Genomic DNA, 25,242 nt, shown 5'->3' with positions numbered 1-25,242 from the left:
ACTCCAGGAAAGGCGTGGAGGGCCTACCTTTTACAGGAGAGGCCTTATTTGGAGATGAACTAGACCTATGGCGGGTAAGTCCACATATCTTCCTTCTGCAGGTCCCCCAACTAGGAAGGCCTACTCAGGACCCAGTTTGCAGTCCTTTTCGGACTGCCAAGTTTAGGGGCAAGGCCAGAGGTTCTTCTACCACCATCAGAGCCGCTAGAGGTAAACCACGCAAACCAGCAACTGCCGGTTCACAGGCACAGAGCTCAGGATTTGCTTCCTCAAAGCCTTCTGCATGACTGTGAACAGCGACGCCTGGAAGACTGCCAGGTCGGAGCCCAGCTAAAAATTTTCAGTCACATCTGGACGGGATCGTGCCAGGATCCCTGGGTCATAGATCTTATATCCCAGGGCTACAGACTGGAGTTCCAGGAGCTTCCACCTCACAGAGTCTTCAAATCAGGCTTACCAGTTTCACAAGAGGCAAGTATAACTTTACAGAACACCATTCACAATCTGGTACAGACTCGGGTCATTGTTCCAGTTCCACCTCATCTGCAAAACAAGGGGTACTATTCCAACTTGTGTGAAGTACCGAAACCGGACAGTTCGGTAAGACCGATTCTAAACCTCAAGTCGTTGAACCCGTACTTACGAGTGTTCAAATTCAAGATGGAGTCTCTGAGAGCGGTGATCTCAGGTCTGGAGGAAGGGGAATTCCTAGTGTCTCTGGATATCAAGGATACGTACCTTCACATTCCGATCTGGCCGCCTCATCAGGCTTATCTACGGTTTGCACTGCAGGACTGTCACTACCAGTTCCTGGCCTTGCCATTTGGTCTCCACGGCACCGAGGGTGTTCACCAAGGTGATGGCAGAGATGATGTTTCTACACCGCAAACAGGGAGTGAACATAGGGGGTAATTCCAAGTTGATCGCAGCAGGAATTTTGTTAGCAGTTGGGCAAAACCATGTGCACTGCAGGGGAGGCAGATTTAACATGTGCAGAGAGAGTTAGATTTGGGTGTGGTGAGTTCAATCTGCAATCTAAATTGCAGTGTAAAAATAAAGCAGCCAGTTTTTACCCTGCACAAAAACAAAATAACCCACCCAAATCTAACTCTTTCTGCACATGTTATATCTGCCCCCCCCCCCCCCCCCTGCAGTGCACATGGTTTTGCCCAACTGCTAAAAAAAATTCCTGCTGCAATCAACTTGGAATTACCCCCATAATTCTGTACCTGGACAATCTTCTGATAAAGGCACCGTCCAGGGAGCGGTTGTTGGACAGCATTGTCCTCTCAACCAGACTATTCCTGGATCACGGGTGGATTCTGAACCAGCCGAAATCTCACCTAGAGCCAACACGGAGGCTTCCTTTCCTGGGTATGATACTGGACAGAGTCTCAGAAGGTGTTCCTACCCTTGGAAAAGGCAATGCTAATCCAGTCGATGGTTCGGGCTATCCTGAAGCCAACCCGGATCTCTGTGCATCTGTGCATTCACCTTCTGGGGAAAATGGTGGCCTCTTACGAGGCGCTTCAGTAAGGAAGGTTTCATGCAAGGCCCTCCCAGCTTGATCTGTTGGACAAATGGTCCGGATCGCATCTTCACATGCACCAGAGGATCTGTCTGTCGCCAAAAGCCGGAATCTCCCTTCTGTGGTGGCTACAGACTTCTCACCTAGTCGAGGGTCGACGGTTCGGGAATCAGATTTGGATTCTGCTAACCACAGATGCAAGCCTCAGAGGTTGGGGAGCAGTCACCCAGGGGGTGCAGTTTCAGGGAAGATGGTCAAGTCAGGAAGTCGTCCTTCCAATCAACATCCTGGAACTCAAGGCTATATACAACGCCCTTCAGGCCTCATCTCTTCTTCAAAATCAGGCCATTCAGGTCCAGTCGGACAATGTGATGTACATAAACCAACAGTGCGGAACGAAATGCAGAGCTGCAATGTCAGAGGTGTCAAGAATTCTCCTCCGGGCGGAAAAACACGCTGTGACGTTGTCGACGATCTTCATTCTGGGAGTAGACAACTGGGAAGCAGACTTCCTCAGCAGACACGACCTGCACCCGGGGGAGTGGGGCCCTCACTCGGAGGTGTTCAGGTGGTTGACACATCAGTGGGGATATCCACAAATCGACATGATGGCCTCTCGTCTCAACAAGAAGCTCAAGCGGTATTGTTCCAGGTCGATAGACCCACAGGTAGTGACGGTAGACGCTATGACGACTCCATGGGTCTACCAGATGGTGTACGTGTTTCCTCCATCTCCTCTGATCACAAGAATTCTAAAAAGAATAAAAAGGGAAAAGGTTCAAGCAATACTCATTGCTCCGGACTGGCCAAGAAGGGCCTGGTATGCGGATCTTCTGGAGATGCTCCTCGAAGATCCGTGGCCTCTACCTCTTTGCGAGGATCTTCTGGAATAGGGCCCGTTCGTCTATCAAGACTTACCGCAGCTACGTTTAACGGCATGGAAGTTGAACGGCTGATTCTAGCCAGGAGAGGGATTCCTGACAGGGTCATCCAGACTATGATCCAAGCCAGGAAGGGGGTAACGTCTAAACATTACCACTGTATTTGGAAGAAATACGTCTCTTGGTGTGAGAGCAGACAATATTCTGAGGTGGAATTTTATCTGGGATGTTTCCTGCTTTTTTCTGCAGTTGTGTATGGATGTGGGCCTACGTTTAGGCTCCATAAATGTCCAGATTTTGGCCTTGTCTCTTTTCTTTCAGAAACAATTGGCTTCTCTCCCTGAGGTCCAGACGTTCTTGAAAGGTGTTCTGCACATCCACCCTCCCTTTGTGCCTCCCACGGCACCTTGGGATCTCAGTTTGGTGTTGCAGTTCCTCCAATCAGACTGGTTTGAACCGTTACAGGAGGTTGGCGTAAAATACCTTAAGTGGAAGACTGTCACACTCTTGGCCTTGGCTTCAGCAAGACGTGTGTCGGAGTTAAGGGTGTTGTCTCACAAGAGCCCCTACCTAATTTTCCATGAGGACAGAGCTGAACTCAGAACTCGTCAGCAATTTCTTCCCAAGGTGGTGTCTGCGTTTCACATCAACCAGCCTATTGTGGTTCCGGTTGTTACGGACACCTCTGCTACTTCAAAGTCTTTGGACGTTGTGAGGGCTTTGAAGGTGTATGTAAAGCGAACAGCACGTCACAGAAAATCGGACTTGCTGCTTGAGTATCCTGCTTCAAAGCAGTCACTTTCACGCTGGATCAGGCTCACTATCCAGCATGCTTATTCCACGGCAGGTTTGCCGGTTCCAAAATCTGTACAGGCCCACTCTACTAAGTCGGTGTGTTCTTCAGCGGCTGCCCGGGGGGTCTCGGCTTTACAGCTCTGCCGAGCAGCTACTTGGTCAGGTTCGAACACGTTTGCTAAGTTTTACAAGTTTGATACCTTGGCCTCTGAGGACCTTCAGTTTGGTCAATCAGTTCTACAGGAACCTCAGCACTCTCCCACCCGGTTTGGGAGCTTTGGTACATCCCCATTGTACAAAATGGATTCCCAGTATCCCCTAGGACGTAAGAGAAAATAGGATTTTAATTACCTACCGGTAAATCCTTTTCTGGGCGCCTGCCCAGTGCTTCATACTTCCTGCACTGTTACTTGGTTAAGTATTCTGGTTTGTTCATCTGTTGCTGTTCATGTTTCAAGTTTGGTTGGCATGACTTTCCTCTTGTTTTGTGTGTGCCTGTTCAGAATCTCACGACTTTCCTTTTCTATCTCTTAAAGTATGTCCATCTCCTCGGGCACAGTTTCCTAGAGTCTGGTAGGAGGGGCATAGAGGGAGGAGCCAGTGCAGACTCTCAATTTCTTAAAGTGCCCACGGCTCCTAGTTGACCCGTCTATACCTCATGGTGTTAAATGTTTTCCCAGTATCCCCAACGGACTACGACAAAAGGATTTACCGGTAGGTAATTACAATCCTATTTTCTCTCTCATGCCATGAACAAGCCACTTCTCTATACAATGCCTCCCTTACTTTTGCTCTTGACCCCGTTGCTCCGGCAACCACTATTCACCCTAGCAGATCAACACCTCAATCATGGCATTCCGGAGTCACTAGAGATTTGCAAAAATGTTCACGTATAGCCGAGTTACAGTGGAGGCAATCACGCTCTAAGGCGTACTTCTCCATTTCAAATTTATGTCCTCATCCCGCAGTGCTGCCCTTTCCTTCTCTAAACAGTTGTATTTAAAGAACCTCATCTCCATCCAGTCTTCAAACTCCCAGCATCTCTATGCCACTGTTACCTCCCTTCTCTGCCCAACCCCACCTCGGCTACATTCACCACTCTCTGCCCTTCACTTTGCCAACTATTTTGCATCCAAAACTGACTTCATATGTCAGGACATCATATCTCACCTGACCCTCGACAACCTGCCCCCTCCTTTCCCTGACCACCCCTCCCCATCCTTCCTACCAACCCTGACTTCTTTTTCCCCAGTATCTGGAGAGGAAGTCATGGCCCTCATCCGGTCCTTCCCCACACCACCTCCTGACTTGACCCTATCCCTCCCGCTACCTCTCTCCTTCTGCCTGTTCTTATCTTACCCACCTCCTCAATCTCTTCCTCTTATCAGACACTGCCCCATCTCTCTCCTCCCTTTTGCCTCCAAACTCTTCAAGCGTAATGTCTACAATCACCTTACTGCCTTTCTTTCCTGTCACTTCCTGCATAACCCATTTCAGTTTGACTTTCGTCCTCTCCACTCCACTGAAACTGCCCTCAAGAAAGTCTGCAATGACCTCCTTGCTGCCAAATTCAAGATCCACTACTCTCTCCTTCTCATTGACCTCTCTGCTGCTTTTGACATTAGGCCTGATTCAGATCTGATCGCAGCAGCAAATTTGTTAGCTAATGGGCAAAACCATGTGCACTGCAGGTGGAGTGGACGGGGGGCAAACATAACATGTGCAGAGAGAGTTAGATTTAGGTGTGGTGTGTTCAAACTGAAATCTAAATTGCAGTGTAAAAATAAAGCCAGTATTTACCCTGCACAGAAACAATATAACCCACCCAAATCTAACTCTCTCTGCACATGTTATGTTTGCCCCCCGTCAGTGCACATGGGGCCTTATTCAGACCTGATTGCAGCAGCGAATTTGTTAGCTAATGGGCAAAAACCATGTGCACTACAGGGTGGCAGATATAACATTTGCAGAGAGAGTTAGATTTGGGTGGGGTGTGTTTAAACTGAAATCGTTTAGACTGGGGCTTTTAGCAGGTGTCTCTCATAGCCTCTTGTTGCAACTTCAAAGTTCCAGTTTTATGCAAAATCCAGGAACCCGCTGGTTTTTCAGAGTAACATGCCATGATGGTTCCGTGAGGTTTTCATCTAGCGTATCTGTTTTCACCGACCACAATGTTGCATCTGGCACCCTAATGCATGAAAGATCAATGGTTATCCTAGTGGATCCAGACTGGCCACACAGATCGTGGTAGTTCGACATTCTCATTATGGTGTCTTTCACTTTGATCGTACCTGATGCTTAAATTCTGTTTCTACATGAAGACCTTCGTCAATCAGTTTTGATGGTCTGGCTTTTAGAAACGTGTTTTTAAAAGCTGAGGGTGTGTCTCTCTTGGTAGTTCTTACTATTCGGGAAGGCCAGAACCAGTTTCATCATGCACTTACCACAGAGTATTAATACTCTACATCTTGTGGTGTGATCAGTGAAGGGTTCATACCTCCCATGTTTCTCCTTTCTTGTTTCTTGGCCTGACTTATTGGGTGTTTGGAAGCTTTGTTCCTTGAAAGAACAGATTTGACCCCTCTCAATTTATTCCCAGCAGGGTTTAGCCCTTCTGCCAAAAGTTCAAACCTTTTTACTGGGCATAGTACGTACTCAACCACTGTTTCATCCTCTGATAACACTGTGGACTCTTATTCTTTTTCTACCGACTCTCAAACAGACTCCTTTTCAGCTTTTAAATGCAGCAAATCTTCAATTTGTTACTTGGAAGCTGGTCTTCATTATGACTTGAACTCAACTTGGCTGAGTTAGGGGCTTTGTTTTTCAGGCCATCTTTTCTCTTCTTCCATGGTGATAGAGCGGTTCTCCGTACGATTCCTACATTCCAGCCAAAACTTGTTTAGGTTTTTCTCTCTAACTAGGAAATTGTCTTTTCAGTTTTTCCTTCTTCGGCCACATCCCGAGGCCAGGATGATCTAGCTCTCTTGGGTGTAATTTGAGCTCTGAAGATTTACTTTGACCAGATTTCTGTCCACCGCAGGATTCTCTGCTTGTTCCTTACGACGCACATAAACGTGGCTGGCTGGCTTCAAAGCAGACCGTTACGCATTGAATCCGCCCAGTCATCACTCAAGTCTATTCTAGTGCAGGACGACCAGCATCGGGTGTCATTCCACTAAGATGGGGCAATCTTTTGGGCTGTGGGACAAGGGGCTTCAGCAGAGTGGGTCTGTAATGCAGCTCCCTCATCCTCTGTCCACACGTTTTGTCATCTTCAGGTTTTTGCCTGAGCGTTCCCTCCCCTTGGGGCGGCTGTTTTACGTCCCATGGCCCAGTGATCCCCAGCTTTGCTGCAAGAGAAAATAGGATTTTTGGTCACTTACCGTTGAATCTGTTTCTCTTAAGCAGGCTGGGGAACACTGTGCCTCCTCCCTCACGCTCAGTCCTGCAGAGTTTCGATTCTTCACCCTCCTTTCCCTACTGGTTGGTTTCTTTGTTCTAACAGTTTCACTGGGTTACTGCTAGTCCTTACTGGACTCTTTTAAAGGAGTACTTGCATCATAGGGTTGCAGGTGGGAGGAGCTTAGAATTTAAAGCTACAGTTTAGTTTAAAGGCCAGCTCCTCCAGCCAACCTGCAATCCAGTGGTCCAGTGTTCAGTGTTCCCCAGCCTGCTTTGTAAGTTGACAAAAATACTATTTTATCAGTGACATAGAGCCTCATTTCAAAACCTATAGGGGCAGATTCAAATTAGGCCACCAGAACGGGTCCCAGCGGCTTCCCCGCGTAACTGCACAGGACAGATTCTGCTTGCAGCCATAATGCACGGAAAAATGTGCAAAGCGGTCTGCAAATGGCTCATTAAGCCGCATCGTGGCGCAGAGGTTTTGTCTTATTATAATTCTGTTATGTTCAAATGCGGTCATTCTACCCTGCAACATATTGCTGAAGGAGTTAACTTGTAATGAGTTGTATTGTGCAGTGTTACCTGTTCCCAGCACACAATGGGGGTAATTCAGATCTGATCGCAGCAGCAAATTTGTTAGCAAATGGACAAAACCATGGGGGTGATTCAGACCTGATCATAGATGTGATAAATTTAGCACATCTACGAGCAGCTTCCCTGACATGCGGGGGAGACGCCAGGCACAGGGCTATTCCGCCCCGCATGTCAGGTCCGACCCCTCCGCACAAGTACAAACGCATCCCACAGAGTGGAAATAGAACCTGTGGTGAGCCACTGAGCCCGCAAGGGGCTTTGTTGCGCTCACCCTCCCCGCCTCACCGCTGGTCAACCTGCCTAAACCCCATTTGTATGGGAAGCTATAGATGTTTCTGCAGTAATGCACAATACATGAAACATATGCACCTGTTCTCTAATGTGCTTATATCATGCACTCTGTAATTTATAAAGACAGCGAAGTAGGAGTGCCACCGGAGTTAGTGTCAGGACATTGTTGCTTAATCCTGTATTTGGAATTATTTAGTTACTCTAACTCATTGGTCATCAAACTCAGTCCTCAAGAAACACTAACAGACCAGGTTTTACAAGTCACCCGGCAGGTGCACTGTGTATCATCAACTGTCACATTTTAAAAATCCACAGGTGATCTGGAAAACATGAACAGTTAGTGCTCCTTCAGGACCGAGTTTGGGAACCACTGCTCTAATATATTATTGTGGACTTACCATATACTTAATTTCCATTCAGTATGCAGATTCAATTACCCCCCCTCAATACTTTCTCTGTTCCTCTAGAAAGCCAAGGTGAAAGCAGAAAATGCTCCAGCCAATAATTCGGCGATGGCCTCTGGGGATTTTGCGGCGGAACTAACATGCCTCTTGTGCAATGAGCTCTTCAAGGATCCAGTCATGGTTGACTGTGGCCACAACTTCTGCCGCGACTGCATCGACGAGGCCTGGGAAGGTCAGGATTCCTTTACTTGCCCTGACTGCAAGGATGTCATAACTGAGAAGTACACCACCAACCGAGCCATAGCTAACCTGGTGAAGAAGACTGTTGGTGCCCCCACTGTTGTGACCCCGGCAAAGCCTGTAGAGAAGGTCAAGCCTGCGGAGAACTGCCCTGAACACAATGAGAGGCTGAAGCTGTACTGTAAAGACGACGGGACTCGGAGCTGTGTCATCTGCCCGTACTCTCTGAAACACGCGAGTCACCATTTCCTGCCCATCCAGGACGCAGTGGAGGTGCACAGGGTAAGTTGTCTGGTACTCAGGGTGTTTCAGACTGAATCTTATCTATGATTGTGAGAGACACAGCTCTCGGAGACATCACTGCAGCCTGCCGCCCACAGCGATACTCACGGACATAAACCAACCGATTGGCCAGCATTTATACACCAGGGAAAGGATGGTTCAACTCCCTGGAGAGCAGATGCACACATTGCTTTCTATTCTTTCCACTACCCTCTCATTGACCCGTTCACTACCTTTGCAATCGGGTTAAAAGTAGAAGTAGTAGTGTCAACAGGTAAGTATTTTCTCCTTTTCTATCTCTTTCCGTCCATGCTCGGAGTCCAGCATATACACAGAGGTAAGTTTTTGTGTGATATATGACAACGGCGGAAATATATAAAACCGCTAAGCTTGGAACCCAATTGGACGGCTGTGGAAATTCATAATTCTGCACATGTACATTTCTTAAGCATTATAGGGACAGCTTACTGTGGAAATTATGTCTGCTGTATCATGATGCTATATAGCTGTGTTCTCTCTAAATACACACCACGTTTGGGATTTAATGAAGTCCAAGTTCAGCGACCATGAGTGGTGCCGGCTGAACTCTGACTTTTTTTTTTTTTTTTAAAGGGGAAATCATGTACATGGCTAAACCAATCCTTGCACATGATTTCCCCTTTAAAAAAAACGTCTGAGTTCGAACGGCATCTCGCATGCCCGCCGGACTCGAACTTAATTACATCCCTGCCCATATCACAAGAGTATATAATATTTCTCTGACGTCCTAGTGGATGCTGGGACTCCGTCAGGACCATGGGGATTAGCGGCTCCGCAGGAGACAGGGCACAAAAATAAAAGCTTTAGGACTAGGTGGTGTGCACTGGCTCCTCCCCCTATGACCCTCCTCCAAGCCTCAGTTAGGTTTTTGTGCCCGTCCGAGCAGGGTGCAATCTAGGTGGCTCTCCTAAAGAGCTGCTTAGAAAAAGTTATTAGGTTTTTTATTTTCAGTGAGTCCTGCTGGCAACAGGCTCACTGCAACGAGGGACTTAGGGGAGAAGAAGTGAACTCACCTGCGTGCAGGATGGATTGGCTTCTTAGGCTACTGGACACCATTAGCTCCAGAGGGATCGAACACAGGCCCAGCCATGGAGTCCGGTCCCGGAGCCGCGCCGCCGACCCCCTTGCAGATGCCGAAAAGTGAAGAGGTCCAGAAACCGGCGGCAGAAGACTTTTCAGTCTTCATGAGGTAGCGCACAGCACTGCAGCTGTGCGCCATTGTTGTCAGCACACTTCACACCAGCGGTCACTGAGGGTGCAGGGCGCTGGGGGGGGGGGGCGCCCTGGGCAGCAATGATAATACCTTGTTCTGGCTAAAAATACATCACATATAGCCCCTGGGGCTATATGGATGTATTTAACCCCTGCCAGGTCTCACAAACACCGGGAGAAGAGCCCGCCGAAATAGGGGGCGGGGCCTATCTCCTCAGCACACAGCGCCATTTTCCTGCACAGCTCCGCTGCGAGGAAGGCTCCCAGGACTCTCCCCTGCACTGCACTACAGAAACAGGGTAAAAAAACAGAGAGGGGGGGCACTTTTTTGGCGATATTGATATATTAAGCTGCTATAAAGGAAACAACACTTGTTCCTATATATTTATAGCGCTTGGGTGTGTGCTGGCAAACTCTCCCTCTGTCTCCCCAAAGGGCTAGTGGGGTCCTGTCTTCGATAAGAGCATTCCCTGTGTGTCTGCTGTGTGTCGGTACGTGTGTGTCGACATGTATGAGGACGATGTTGGTGTGGAGGCGGAGCAATTGCCGGTAATGGTGATGTCACCCCCTAGGGAGTCGACACCGGAATGGATGGCTTTGTTTATGGAATTACGTGATAATGTCAGCACGTTACAAAAATCAGTTGACGACATGAGACGGACGGCAAACCAGTTAGTACCTGTCCAGGCGTCTCAGACACCGTCAGGGGCTGTAAAACGCCCTTTACCTCAGTCGGTCGACACAGACCCAGACACGGACACCGAATCTAGTGTCGACGGTGAAGAAACAAACGTATTTTCCAGTAGGGCCACACGTTATATGATCACGGCAATGAAGGAGGCTTTGCATATCTCTGATACTGCAAGTACCACAAAAAGGGGTATTATGTGGGGTCTGAAAAAACTACCTGTAGTTTTTCCTGAATCAGAGGAATTGAATGAAGTGTGTGATGAAGTGTGGGTTAACCCCGATAGAAAACTGCTAATTTCAAAGAAGTTATTGGCATTATATCCTTTCCCGCCAGAGGTTAGGGCGCGCTGGGAAACACCCCCTAGGGTGGATAAGGCACTCACACGCTTATCAAAACAAGTGGCGTTACCGTCTCCTGAAACGGCCGCCCTCAAGGATCCAGCTGATAGGAGGCTGGAAACTACCCTGAAAAGTATATACACTCATACTGGTGTTATACTGCGACCAGCCATCGCCTCTGCATGGATGTGCAGTGCTGGGGTGGTTTGGTCGGATTCCCTGACTGAAAATATTGATACCCTGGATAGGGACAGTATTTTATTGACTATAGAGCAATTAAAGGATGCTTTTCTTTATATGCGAGATGCTCAGAGGGATATTTGCACTCTGGCATCGAGAGTAAGTGCGATGTCCATATCTGCCAGAAGAAGTTTATGGACGCGACAGTGGTCAGGTGATGCGGATTCCAAACGGCATATGGAAGTATTGCCGTATAAAGGGGAGGAATTATTTGGGGTCGGTCTATCGGATTTGGTGGCCACGGCAACAGCCGGGAAATCCACCTTTCTCTAACGTCCTAGTGGATGCTGGGGACTCCGTCAGGACCATGGGGAATAGCGGCTCCGCAGGAGACAGGGCACAAAAGCAAGCCTTTAGGATCACATGGTGTGTACTGGCTCCTCCCCCCATGACCCTCCTCCAAGCCTCAGTTAGGTTTTTGTGCCCGGCCGAGAAGGGTGCAATCTAGGTGGCTCTCTTAAAGAGTTACTTAGAAAAAGTTTTTAGGTTCTTTATTTTCAGTGAGTCCTGCTGGCAACAGGCTCACTGCATCGAGGGACTTAGGGGAGAGATTTTCAACTCACCTGCGTGCAGGATGGATTGGATTCTTAGGCTACTGGACATAGCTCCAGAGGGAGTCGGAACACAGGGCTCGCCCTGGGGTTCGTCCCGGAGCCGTGCCGCCGACCCCCCTTGCAGACGCTGAAGATGAAGAGGTCCGGAACCAGGCGGCAGAAGACTCTCAGTCTTCATCAGGTAGCGCACAGCACTGCAGCTGTGCGCCATTGTTGTCAGCACACTTCACACAGCGGTCACGGAGGGTGCAGGGCGCTGGGGGGGGGCGCCCTGGGCAGCAATGTATAATACCTGTATGGCGAAAAATACATCACATATAGCCCTTGAGGCTATATGGATGTATTTAACCCCTGCCAGATATCTAAAACTCCGGAGAAGAAGCCCGCCGAAAAGGGGGCGGGGCCTATTCTCCTCAGCACACAGCGCCATTTTCCCTCACAGAAAGGCTGGTGGGAAGGCTCCCATGCTCTCCCCTGCACTGCACTACAGAAACAGGGTTAAAACAGAGAGGGGGGGCACTGATTTGGCGATATGTATATATATTAAAATGCTATAAGGGAGGAACACTTATATAAAGGTTGTCCCTGGATAATTATAGCGTTTTGGTGTGTGCTGGCAAACTCTCCCTCTGTCTCCCCAAAGGGCTAGTGGGTCCTGTCCTCTATCAGAGCATTCCCTATGTGTGTGCTGTATGTCGGTACGTGTGTGTCGACATGTATGAGGAAAATATTGGTGAGGAGGCGGAGCAAATTGCCTGTAATGGTGATGTCACTCTCTAGGGAGTCGACACCGGAATGGATGGCTTATTTATGGAAATTACGTGACAATGTCAACACGCTGCAAGCCGGTTGACGACATGAGAGGGCCGGCGAACAAATTAGTATCTGTCCAGGCGTCTCAAACACCGTCAGGGGCTGTAAAATGCCCATTTACCTCAGTCGGTCGACACAGACACGGACACTGATTTCAGTGTCGACGGTGAAGAAACAAACGTATTTTCTTTTAGGGCCACACGTAAGGGCAATGAAGGAGGTGTTACATATTTCTGATACTCCAAGTACCACAAAAAAGGGTATTATGTGTGAGGTGAAAAAACTACCTGTAGTTTTTCCTGAATCAGATAAATTAAATGAAGTGTGTGATGATGCGTGGGTTTCCCCCGATAGAAAATTATTGGCGGTATACCCTTTCCCGCCAGAAGTTAAGGCGCGGTGGGAAACACCCCTCAGGGTGGATAAGGCGCTCACACGCTTATCAGAACAAGTGGCGGTACCATCTACGGATAGGGCCGTACTTAAGGAGCCAGCTGATAGGAGGCTGAAAAATATCCTAAAAAGTATACACACACATGCTGGTGTTATACTGCGACCAGCGATCGCCTCAGCCTGGATGTGCAGAGCTGAGGTGGCTTGGTCGGATTCCCTGACTAAAAATATTGATACCTTTGACAGGGACAGTATTTTATTGACTATAGAGCATTTAAAGGATGCATTTCTATATATGCGAGATGAGCAGAGGGATATTTGCACTCTGGCATCAAGAGTAAATGCGATGTCCATATCTGCAAGAAGATGTTTATGGACACGACAGTGGTCAGGTGATGCAGATTCCAAACGGCACAAAGATGTATTGCCGTATAAAGGGGAGGAGTTATTTGGGGTCGGTCCATGGGACCTGGTGGCCAGGGCAACTGCTGGAAAATCCACCGTTTTTTACCCTAAGTCACATCTCTGCAGAAAAAGACACCGTCTTTTCAGCCTCAGTCCTTTCGTCCCTATAAGAGTCATATCTGCCCAGGGATAGAGGAAAGGGAAGAAGACTGCAGCAGGCAGCCCATTCCCAGGAACAGAAGCCCTCCACCGCTTCTACCAAGTTCTCAGCATGACGCTGGGACCGTACAGGACCCCTGGATCCTACAAGTAGTATCCAAGGGGTACAGATTGGAATGTCGAGAGGTTTCCCCCCTCGCAGGTTCCTGTAGTCTGCTGTACCAATGTCTCCCTCCGACAGGGAGGCAGTATTGAAAACAATTCACAAGCTGTATTCCCAGCAGGTGATAATAAATTTACCCCTCCGACAACAAGGAAAGGGGTATTACTCCACACTATATGGTGGTACTGAAGGCTAGGTGAGACCTATTCTAAATCTGAAAAATTTGAACACTTACAAGGGTTCAAATCCAGATGGAGTCACTCAGAGCAGTGATAGCAAAGAACAAGGGGACTATATGGTGTCCCGGGACATCAGGGATGCTTACCTCCATGTCCCAAAATTTGCCTTTTCTCACCAAGGGTACCTCAGGTTCGTGGTACAGAACTGTCACTATCAGTTTCAAGACGATGCCGTTGGATTGTCCAAGGCACCCCGGGTCCCAACCAAGGTAATGACCGAAAGGAGGATTCGTCTTCAAAGAAAATGGACGACCTCCTGATAAGAACAAGGTCCAGAGAACAGTTGGAGGTCGGAGTAGCACTATCTCAAGTAGTTCTACGACAGCACGGGTGGATTCTAAATATTCCAAAACCGCAGTTGTTCCGACGACACGTCTGCTGGTCCTAGGGATGATTCTGGACACAGTCCAGGAAAAGGTGTTTCTCCCAGAGGAGAAAGCCAGGGAGTTATCCGAGCTAATCGGGATCCTCCTAAAACCAGGAAAAGTGTCAGTGCATCATTGCACAAGAGTCCTGGTAAAAATGGTGGCTTATTACGAAGCGCTTCCATTCGGCAGATTTCACGCAAGAACTCTTCAGTGGGATCTGCTGGACAAACGGTCCGGATCGCATCTTCAGATGCATCAGCGGATAACCCTATATCCAAGGACAAGGGTGTCTCTCCTGTGGTGATTACAGAGTGCTCATCTTCTAGAGGGCCGCAGATTCGGCATTCAGGATTGGATGCTCGTGACCACGGAGGCCAGCCTGAGAGGCTGGGGAGCAGTCACATAAGGAGTGTGATCAAGTCTGGAGAATTCTCTCCACATAAATATACTGGAGCTAAGAGCAAATTTATAATGCTCTAAGCTTAGCAAGACCTCTGCTTCAAGGTCAGCCGGTATTGATCCAGTGGGATAACATCACGGCAGTCGCCCACGTAAACAGAAAGGGCGGCACAAGAAGCAGGAGGGCAGTGGCAAAACTGCAAGGATTTTTCGCTAGGCGGAAAATCATGTGATAGCACTGTCAGCAGTGTTCATTCCGGGAGTGGACGACTGGGAAGCAGACTTCCTCAGCAGGCACGACCTCCACCCGGGAGAGTGGGAACTTCATCGGGAAGTTTTCCGCATGATTGTGAACCGTTGGGAAAGACCAAAGGTGGACATGATGGCGTCCCGCCCGAACAAAAAATGGGACAGGTATTGCGCCAGGTCACGAGACCTTCAGGCGATAGCTGTGGACGTCCTGGTAACACCATGGGTGTAACAGTCGGTGTATGTGTTCCCTCCTCTGCTTCTCATAACCAAGGTATTGAGAATTATAAGACATAGAGGAGTAAGAACTATACTCGTGGCTCCGGATTGGCCAAGAGGGACTTGGTAACCGGAACTTCAAGAGATGCTCACAGAGGACTAATGGCCTCGGGAGCTAAGAAGGGATTTGCTTTCAGCAAGTACCATGTCTGTTCCAAGAGGAACCGTGGCATCGGCCTTTAAGAAAGGACCTGCTCCAGCAGGGACCTTGTCTGTTCCAAGACTTACCGCGACTGCGTTTGACGGCATGGCGGTTTGAACGCCAGATCCTAAGGGAAAAGGCATTCCGGAAGAGGTCATACCTACCCTGGTCAAAGCCAGGAAGGAGGTGACCGCACAACGTTATCACCGCATGTGGTAAAAAATATGTTGCGTGGGTGAGGCCAGGAAGGCCCCACGAAAAAATTTCAACTAGGTCGATTTCTGCACTTCCTGCAAACAGGAGTGTCTATGAGCCTCAAATTGGGGTCCATTAAGGTTCAAGTTTCGGCCCTATAGATTTTCTTCCAGAAAGAATTGGCTTCAGTTCCTGAAGTCCAGACGTTTGTCAAGGGAGTATTGCATATACAGCCCTTGTGTGCCTCCAGTGGCACCGTGGGATCTCAACGTAGTGTTGGGATTCCTCAAATCATATTGGTTTGAACCACTCAAATCTGTGGATTTGAAATATCTCACATGGAAAGTGACCATGCTGTTGGCCCTGGCCTCGGCCAGGCGATTGTCAAAATTGGCGGCTTTGTCTTACAAAAGCCCATATTTGATTTTCCATTCAGACAGGGCAGAACTGCGGACTCGTCCCCAGTTTCTTCCTAAGGTGGTGTCAGCGTTTCACCTGAAACAACCTATTGTGGTGCCTGCGGCTACTAGGGACTTGGAGGACTCCAAGTTGCTAGACGTTGTCAGGGCCCTGAAAATATATATATATATATAATTCCAGGACGGCTGGAGTCGGAAAGTCTGACTTGCTGTTTATATTGTAGGCACCCAAAAAGCTGGGTGCTCCTGCTTCTAAGCAGACTATTGCTCGTTGGATTTGTAGTACAATTCAGCTTGCACATTCTGTGGCAGGCCTGCCACAGCCAAAATCTGTAAATGCCCATTCCACAAGGAAGGTGGGCTCATCTTGGGCGGCTGCCCGAGGGGTCTCGGCTTTACAACTTTGCCGAGCAGCTACTTGGTCAGGGGCAAACACATTTGCTAAATTCTACAAATTTGATACCCTGGCTGAGGAGGACCTGGAGTTCTCTCATTCGGTGCTGCAGAGTCATCCGCACTCTCCCGCCCGTTTGGGAGCTTTGGTATAATCCCCATGGTCCTGACGGAGTCCCCAGCATCCACTAGGACGTTAGAGAAAATAAGATTTTACTTACCGATAAATCTATTTCTCATAGTCCGTAGTGGATGCTGGGCGCCCATCCCAAGTGCGGATTGTCTGCATTACTTGTACATAGTTATTGTTACAAAAAAATCGGGTTATTATTGTTGTGAGCCATCTTTTCTAGAGGCTACTTCATTGTTATCATACTGTTAACTGGGTTCAAATCACAAGTTGTACGGTGTGATTGGTGTGGCTGGTATGAGTCTTACCCGGGATTCAAGATCCTTCCTTATTGTGTACGCTCGTCCGGGCACAGTACCTAACTGAGGCTTGGAGGAGGGTCATGGGGGGAGGAGCCAGTACACACCATGTGATCCTAAAGGCTTGCTTTTGTGCCCTGTCTCCTGCGGAGCCGCTATTCCCCATGGTCCTGACGGAGTCCCCAGCATCCACTACGGACTATGAGAAATAGATTTATCGGTAAGTAAAATCTTATTTTTTACCTCAGGTCCCCTCCCAACAGAAAAAGACACCGTCTTTTCAGCCGCAGTCCTTTCGTTCCTATAAGAACAAGCGGGCAAAAGGACAGTCATATCTGCCCCGAGGCAAAGGAAAGGGTAAGAGAGTGCACCAAGCAGCTCCCTTCCAGGAGCAGAAGCCCTCCCCGGCTTCTGCAAAGCCCTCAGCATGACGTTGGGGCTTTACAAGCGGACTCAGGGGCGGTGGGGGGTCGACTCAAGAATTTCAGCACACAGTGGGCTCACTCACAGGTGGACCCCTGGATCCTGCAGGTAGTATCTCAGGGTTACAGGTTGGAATTCGAGAAGTCTCCCCCTCGCCGGTTCCTAAAGTCTGCTCTGCCAACGTCTCCCTCAGACAGGGCGACGGTATTGGAAGCCATTCACAAGCTGTATTCTCAGCAGGTGATAGTCAAGGTACCCCTCCTACAACAGGGAAAGGGGTATTATTCCACACTATTTGTGGTACCGAAGCCGGACGGCTCGGTAAGACCTATTCTAAATCTGAAATCTTTGAACCTGTACATACAAAAATTCAAGTTCAAGATGGAGTCACTCAGAGCAGTGATAGCGAATCTGGAAGAAGGGGACTTTATGGTGTCCCTGGACATCAAGGATGCTTACCTGCATGTCCCAATTTGCCCTTCACATCAAGGGTACCTCAGGTTCGTGGTGCAAAACTGTCATTATCAGTTTCAGACGCTGCCGTTTGGATTGTCCACGGCACCTCGGGTCTTTACCAAGGTAATGGCCGAAATGATGTTTCTTCTGCGAAGAAAAGGCGTATTAATTATCCCTTACTTGGACGATCTCCTGATAAGGGCAAGGTCCAGAGAACAGCTGGGGGACGTAGTAGCACTAACCCAAGTAGTGCTGCAACAGCACGGGTGAATTCTGAATTTTCCAAAATCTCAATTGACCCCGACGACACGTCTGCTGTTCCTGGGAATGATTCTGGACACGGTTCAGAAAAAGGTGTTTCTTCCGGAGGAGAAAGCCAGGGAGTTATCCGAACTTGTCAGGAACCTCCTAAAACCAGGAAAAGTGTCTGTGCATCAATGCACAAGAGTCCTGGGAAAAATGGTGGCTTCTTACGAAGCGATTCCATTCGGCAGATTCCACGCACGAACTTTTCAGTGGGATCTGCTGGACAAATGGTCCGGATCGCATCTGCAGATGCATCAGCGGATAACTTTGTCTCCACGGACAAGGGTGTCTCTTCTGTGGTGGTTGCAGAGTGCTCATCTGTTAGAGGGCCGCAGATTCGGCATACAGGACTGGGTCCTGGTGACCACGGATGCCAGTCTGAGAGGCTGGGGAGCGGTCACACAGGGAAGAAACTTCCAGGGAGTGTGGTCAAGCCTGGAGATGTCTCTTCACATAAATATACTGGAGCTAAGAGCGATTTACAATGCTCTAAGCCTGGCAAAACCCCTGCTTCAGGGTCAGCCGGTGTTGATCCAGTCGGACAACATCACGGCAGTCGCCCACGTAAACAGACAGGGCGGCACAAGAAGCAGGAGGGCAATGGCAGAAGCTGCAAGGATTCTTCGCTGGGCGGAAGATCATGTGATAGCACTGTCAGCAGTGTTCATTCCGGGAGTGGACAACTGGGAAGCGGACTTCCTCAGCAGACACGATCTACACCCGGGAGAGTGGGGACTTCATCCAGAAGTTTTCCACATGATTGTGAACCGTTGGGAAAAACCAAAGGTGGATATGATGGCGTCCCGCCTCAACAAAAAAATGGACAGGTATTGCGCCAGGTCAAGAGACCCTCAGGCAATAGCTGTGGACGCTCTGGTAACACCGTGGGTGTTCCAGTCAGTGTATGTGTTTCCTCCTCTGCCTCTCATACCAAAAGTACTGAGAATTATACGGCAAAGGGAAGTAAGAACGATACTCGTGGCTCCGGATTGGCCAAGAAGAACTTGGTACCCGGAACTTCAGGAGATGCTCACGGAAGATCCGTGGCCTCTACCTCTAAGACGGGACCTGCTTCAGCAGGGACCGTGTCTATTCCAAGACTTACCGCGGCTGCGTTTGACGGCATGGCGGTTGAACGCCGAATTCTAAGGGAAAAAGGCATTCCGGAAGAGGTCATCCCTACCCTGGTAAAAGCCAGGAAGGAGGTGACTGCACAACATTATCACCGCATTTGGAGAAAATATGTTGCGTGGTGTGAGGCCAGGAAGGCCCCGACGGAGGAATTTCAACTGGGTCGATTCCTACATTTCCTGCAAACAGGATTGTCTATGGGCCTCAAATTAGGGTCCATTAAGGTTCAAATTTCGGCCCTGTCGATTTTCTTCCAGAAAGAATTGGCTTCAGTTCCTGAAGTCCAGACTTTTGTAAAAGGAGAACTACATATACAGCCCCCGGTTGTGCCCCCAGTGGTTCCGTGGGATCTTAATGTAGTTTTGGATTTTCTCAAATCCCATTGGTTTGAGCCACTCAAATCGGTGGATTTGAAATATCTTACATGGAAAGTAACCATGCTACTGGCCCTGGCTTCAGCCAGGAGAGTGTCAGAATTGGCGGCTTTATCGTATAAAAGCCCATATCTGATTTTCCATTCGGACAGGGCAGAACTGCGGACGCGTCCTCAGTTTCTGCCTAAGGTGGTTTCAGCGTTTCACCTGAACCAGCCTATTGTGGTGCCTGCGGCTACTAGCGATTTGGAGGATTCCAAGTTGCTGGACGTTGTCAGGGCATTGAAAATATATATTTCAAGGACGGCTGGAGTCAGAAAATCTGACTCGCTGTTTATACTGTATGCACCCAACAAGCTGGGTGCTCCTGCTTCTAAGCAGACGATTGCTCGTTGGATTTGTAGCACAATTCAACTTGCACATTCTGTGGCAGGCCTGCCACAGCCTAAATCTATCAAGGCCCATTCCACAAGGAAGGTGGGCTCATCTTGGGCGGCTGCCCGAGGGGTCTCGGCATTACAACTCTGCCGAGCAGCTACGTGGTCGGGGGAGAACACGTTTGTAAAATTCTACAAATTTGATACCCTGGCTAAAGAGGACCTGGAGTTCTCTCATTCGGTGCTGCAGAGTCATCCGCACTCTCCCGCCCGTTTGGGAGCTTTGGTATAATCCCCATGGTCCTGACGGAGTCCCAGCATCCACTAGGACGTCAGAGAAAATAAAATTTTACTTACCGATAAATCTATTTCTCGTAGTCCGTAGTGGATGCTGGGCGCCCATCCCAAGTGCGGATTGTCTGCAATACTTGTACATAGTTATTGTTACAAAAAAATCGGGTTGTTATTGTTGTGAGCCGTCTGTTCAGAGGCTCCTACGTTTGTCATACTGTTAACTGGGTTCAGATCACAAGTTGTACGGTGTGATTGGTGTGGCTGGTATGAGTCTTACCCGGGATTCAAAATCCTTCCTTATTGTGTACGCTCGTCCGGGCACAGTATCCTAACTGAGGCTTGGAGGAGGGTCATAGGGGGAGGAGCCAGTGCACACCACCTAGTCCTAAAGCTTTTATTTTTGTGCCCTGTCTCCTGCGGAGCCGCTAATCCCCATGGTCCTGACGGAGTCCCAGCATCCACTACGGACTACGAGAAATAGATTTATCGGTAAGTAAAATCTTATTTTTTTTTTACAATTTTGTTTAATATTTTACCCCCACGAGAAGTTTCATAAACCCTTGGGACTTTAGAGTAACCTCAATACAGTATTCTATCATAATATTGAGACAAATGAACTGTATGTTGTTTAAGTGTATATGTCCTGGATATTTTTACCCTGAATAAATAAAAAGTTATGAGTGCACCAGAAAAGGAGTTTACCTTTTCGCCCACATCTGTGGACCACACCTCTCTAAGTACCAAGAACCCATATACTGTATGAGGGGTGTGCAATAAGTTTCCGGATGTGGTAGAGTAAAGAAGATAAAATCTGACTTTCTGGTTGTGAACTGTGATCTCTTACTAAAGCTCTTGTGAAATGTCAGGACACAGAACCGTGTATAAGTAGTACTGTACACCGAAGAAGTCAGCATGTTCACTTCCTTCACAAACCTATTGTGAAGCTCAACAGAGGCCGCTGGAGATCCATGATCTTTTACGACTACAAGAGTGGTCTGTGATAGCAGGAGAGTTGTGAATGACTGAGCTGCTTTTGGGAGGAAGCACCGTCCCAAACCTCAGTGTTTGAGTGGTTTGCAGAATTTGGACGCGGGACACGATCCCTGGAAGACCAGCAGCTCTGCGGCCACCTGTGTCTACCATCACCGAGGACAACGTTGCTGCCGTATGGGCCATAGTTGAGGTGGACGACTGTGGCCCAGTTAGAGAAGGAGATGGCCATCTCCTCAGGACACATCAGCTTTATACTCCAAGAAAAGCTTGGCCTGAGCAAGGTTTCTGCATGCTGGGTGCCCCATCAGCCTGACTCAAGAGTAGAAAGGAGGTTTGGGTGACTTGGTGCGACAACTTGCTGGCCAGCTTTGATGGTTACTCAAATTCTGGGAGATAAAAAACAGTCTGCCCAGTGGAACCCAGTTGGAGGTGCGCCACCACAGATGTTCTAACGAGAGTGCAGCATGGTCAAGCAGATGGTGGCTGTTTTTGTGGCCAAGACTAGTAATGTAGCTACTGTTCCACTTGTGTAGCAGTGCACCATCACTGGGGACTGGTATGCCAACCAGTGTCTGACGCAAGTGCCGTCCAAGAATTCATACTTACAGTGCCCTTCTCCATCATGACAATGCACCTGTCCACATGTCCAGGAAAGTGGTGGATTTTCCGGCCCATGAACGCATCCAGGACCTTTGTCATCTGCCGTACAATCCAGACTTGGCCCCCTGCAACTTCTTCGTGTTCCCACAAATCAAGTGCAAGATGTGTGGGAATAGTTTTCAGTCACTGGAAGCTACCGTGGACTCACTGGAAGCTGCAGTGGAGACCTCCATCCAGCATGTAGAAGACATACCTGTTTGGGACTGGCCCAGATGCTTCACCGAGTGGTTTCAGCGCATGCAACTTTGCATATACTCCTTTGCATACTTTTGAATTTTTTTTTATTTCTGCAGCAGGTTACATTGGTTTTCACAGGGGAAACATCGGGGTGTAGAGTGGATCTTGATCCAGAGGCACCAGCAGGCTAAAGCTTTAGGCTATCCCAGGATGCATTGGGGCCTCCTCTATAACCCCGCCTCCAGGCACTGTGAGCTCCGTTTCAGTTGGAGTCTGCAGCAGCAGGTCACTTAACAGGTGGACTGCATTGGGCAGTCCTGAAAAAGCTTTTTCTGACAGAAAATTTCTTCAAAACTGGGCTGTAAGCGCTGTATGTGTGTGTGACATTCAGCGCTGTGGCTCCATCACCTCCCAAGCGGCGTTGCATACTCCCGCTGGCTCAGTTCCCGGGTACTTGCGGCGGAGATGCTCCGACTTAGGCACACAGTCGCAGATGCTCTCCTGGTTCGTGTGGCTGCTATGGGGAGGAGGTAAGAGGATCCCCCAGACGGGACCCACCATTAAATCGCGTTCTGTCCGTGACCTAGGGAGACGGGTCACAGCGCTGGCGTGGACACTGTCACCGACCACCAGGGCAATAGAGCACAGGTCGGGTGTACTAACGCCCCATTTAATAAGGCTCGCTAGTACCTGGGGTGTAAGTCCAGCATAGGGGAGCCGGCGCTTGCCCTGTAGCCTCTCCCCGGCCCAGGGTGCCATCTACTGCAGATTTCTCTTACGTCCTAGAGGATGCTGGGGACTCCGTAAGGACCATGGGGTATAGACGGGCTCCGCAGGAGACATGGGCTCTCTAAAGACTTTAGAATGGGTGTGCACTGGCTCCTCCCTCTATGCCCCTCCTCCAGACCTCAGTTAGATCCTGTGCCCAGAGGAGACTGGGTGCACTGCAGGGGAGCTCTCCTGAATTTCTCTGAAAAATACTTTTTGTTAGGTTTTTTATTTTCAGGGAGCACTGCTGGCAACAGGCTCCCTGCATCGTGGGACTGAGGGGAGAGAAGCAGACCTACTTGAATGATAGGCTCTGCTTCCTAGGCTACTGGACACCATTAGCTCCAGAGGGGGTCGGAACGCAGGTCTCACCCTCGCCGTTCGTCCCGGAGCCGCGCCGGCGTCCTCCTCACAGAGGCGGAAGATAGAAGCCGGGTGAGTATTAAGAAGAAAAGAAGACTTCACAGGCGGCAGAAGACTTCAGATCTTCATTGAGGTAACGCGCAGCGGTAACGATGCGCGCCATTGCTCCCACACAGACACACACAGCAGGCACTGTAAGGGTGCAGGGGCGGCGCCCTGGGCAGCAATAAAAACCTCTAGGGACACTGGCATATAAAGTAGATACTGCGGAGACAGTATATTAATAAACCCCCGCCAGTATAAATAATTTGAGCGGGACTGAAGCCCGCCGGTGAGGGGGGCGGGGCTTGGTCCTCCAGCACTAACCAGCGCCATTTTCTCCACAGTACACTGCAGAGAAGCTGGCTCCCCGGACTCTCCCCTGCTGAACAAGGTTACAGAGGGCAAAAAAGAGGGGGGGGCACATTTCATTGGCGCAGTGAGTGTATTTATATATTTATATAAAAGCGCTGTACTAACTGGGATTTTATTCCAGTGTCCGGTGGCGCTGGGTGTGTGCTGGCATACTCTCTCTCTGTCTCTCCAAAGGGCCTTATTGGGGGACTGTCTCCATATAGATATATCCCTGAGTGTGTGGGAGTGTCGGTACGTGTGTGTCGGCATGTCTGAAGCGGAAGGCTCATCTAAGGAGGAGGTGGAGCAGATGATTGTGGGGTCTCCGTCGGCAACGCCGATACCTGATTGGTTAGATATGTGGAATGTTTTAAATGCAAATGTGGCTTTATTATATAAGAGTTTGGACAAAGCAGAGTCCAGGGATAAAACAGGGAGTCAATCAATGGCTTTGACTGTGTCACAGGGCCCTTCAGGGTCTCAAAAACGTCCCCTGTCCCAAGTAGCAGACACTGATACCGACGCGGATTCTGACTCCAGTGTCGACTACGATGATGCGAGGTTACACCCAAGGGTGGCCAAAAGTATTCATTATATGATTATTGCAATAAAGGATGTGTTACATATCACAGATGACCGCTCTGTCCCTGACACGAGGGTCCACATGTTTAAGGAAAAGAAACCTGAGGTAACCTTTCCCCCATCTCATGAGCTGAACGCTTTATTTGAAAAAGCTTGGGAAACTCCAGACAAAAAACTGCAGATTTCCAAGAGGATTCTTATGGCGTATCCTTTCCCTGCACAGGACAGGGTACGGTGGGAATCCTCGCCCAGGGTGGACAAGGCTTTAACGTGCTTGTCCAAGAAGGTGGCGCTACCGTCTCCAGACACGGCGGCCCTCAAGGATCCTGCTGATCGCAGACAGGAAACGACTTTAAAATCAATTTATTCACATACAGGTGCTTTGCTCAGACCGCCAATAGCATCGGCTTGGGTTTGTAGTGCGGTAGCAGCTTGGACAGATACCTTGTCAGCTGACATTGATACCCTAGATAGGGATACCATTTTATTGACCTTAGGTCACATTAAAGACGCAGTCTTATATATGAGAGACGCTCAGAGAGACGTTGGGCTACTAGATTCAAGAGTCAACGCCATGGCGATTTCTGCCAGGCGAGCCCTGTGGACCCGCCAATGGACGGGTGATGCCGACTCAAAGAGGCATATGGAAGTTTTGCCTTATAAGGGTGAGGTGTTATTTGGGGAAGGTCTCGCGGACCTGGTTTCCACAGCTACCGCGGGTAAATCTACTTTTTTGCCTTATGTTCCCCCACAGCAAAAGAAAACACCACAATATCAGATGCAGTCCTTTCGGTCGCATAAATCCAGAAGAGGTCGGGGCTCTTCCTTCCTCGCCAGAGGTAAGGGTAAAGGGAAAAGAATGCCTGCCACGGCTCGTTCCCAGGAGCAGAAGTCCTCCCCGGCTTCTACTAAATCCACCGCATGACGCTGGGGCTCCACTGAGGGAGTCCGCGCCGGTGGGGGCACGTCTTCGACTCTTCAGCCACGTCTGGGTTCAGTCAGACGTGGATCCTTGGGCGATGGATATTGTATCTCAGGGCTACAAGCTGGAATTCGAAGAGGTGCCTCCGCGCCGATTTTTCAAATCGGCTTTACCAGCTTCTCCCCCAGAAAGGGAGATAGTTTTACTGCAATTCAAAAGCTGTGTCAACAGCAAGTGATTGTCAATGTTCCCCTCGTTCAACAGGGGAAGGGGTACTATTCAACCCTGTTTGTGGTTCCGAAACCGGATGGCTCGGTCAGACCCATTCTAAATCTAAAATCCCTAAACCTGTACTTGCAAAAGTTCAAATGCAAGATGGAATCACTCCGGGCAGTTATCTCCAGCCTGGAAGGGGGGGATTTTATGGTGTCACTGGACATAAAGGATGCATACCTTCATGTCCCCATATATCCCCCTCATC

General features: G+C 49.1%; 1 protein-coding gene across 2 annotated transcripts in view; it reads left to right on the top strand.

Annotated features, from left to right (window-relative positions):
* Positions 1-25,242, top strand: part of LOC134945787 (nuclear factor 7, brain-like) — a 180,398-nt gene that overhangs the window by 102,614 nt on the left and 52,542 nt on the right. For both annotated transcript variants that reach the window (XM_063935286.1, XM_063935285.1), the window contains exon 2: positions 7,965-8,423. In XM_063935286.1, the coding sequence (XP_063791356.1) occupies positions 7,965-8,423 (459 nt within the window). The remainder of the gene's footprint in view (positions 1-7,964; positions 8,424-25,242) is intronic.

Source organism: Pseudophryne corroboree, chromosome 7 (assembly GCF_028390025.1).
Source record: "Pseudophryne corroboree isolate aPseCor3 chromosome 7, aPseCor3.hap2, whole genome shotgun sequence".
NCBI lineage: Eukaryota > Metazoa > Chordata > Amphibia > Anura > Myobatrachidae > Pseudophryne > Pseudophryne corroboree.
The sequence above is the reverse complement of the archived record's forward strand: the minus strand, read 5'-3'. Positions and strand labels throughout refer to the sequence as shown.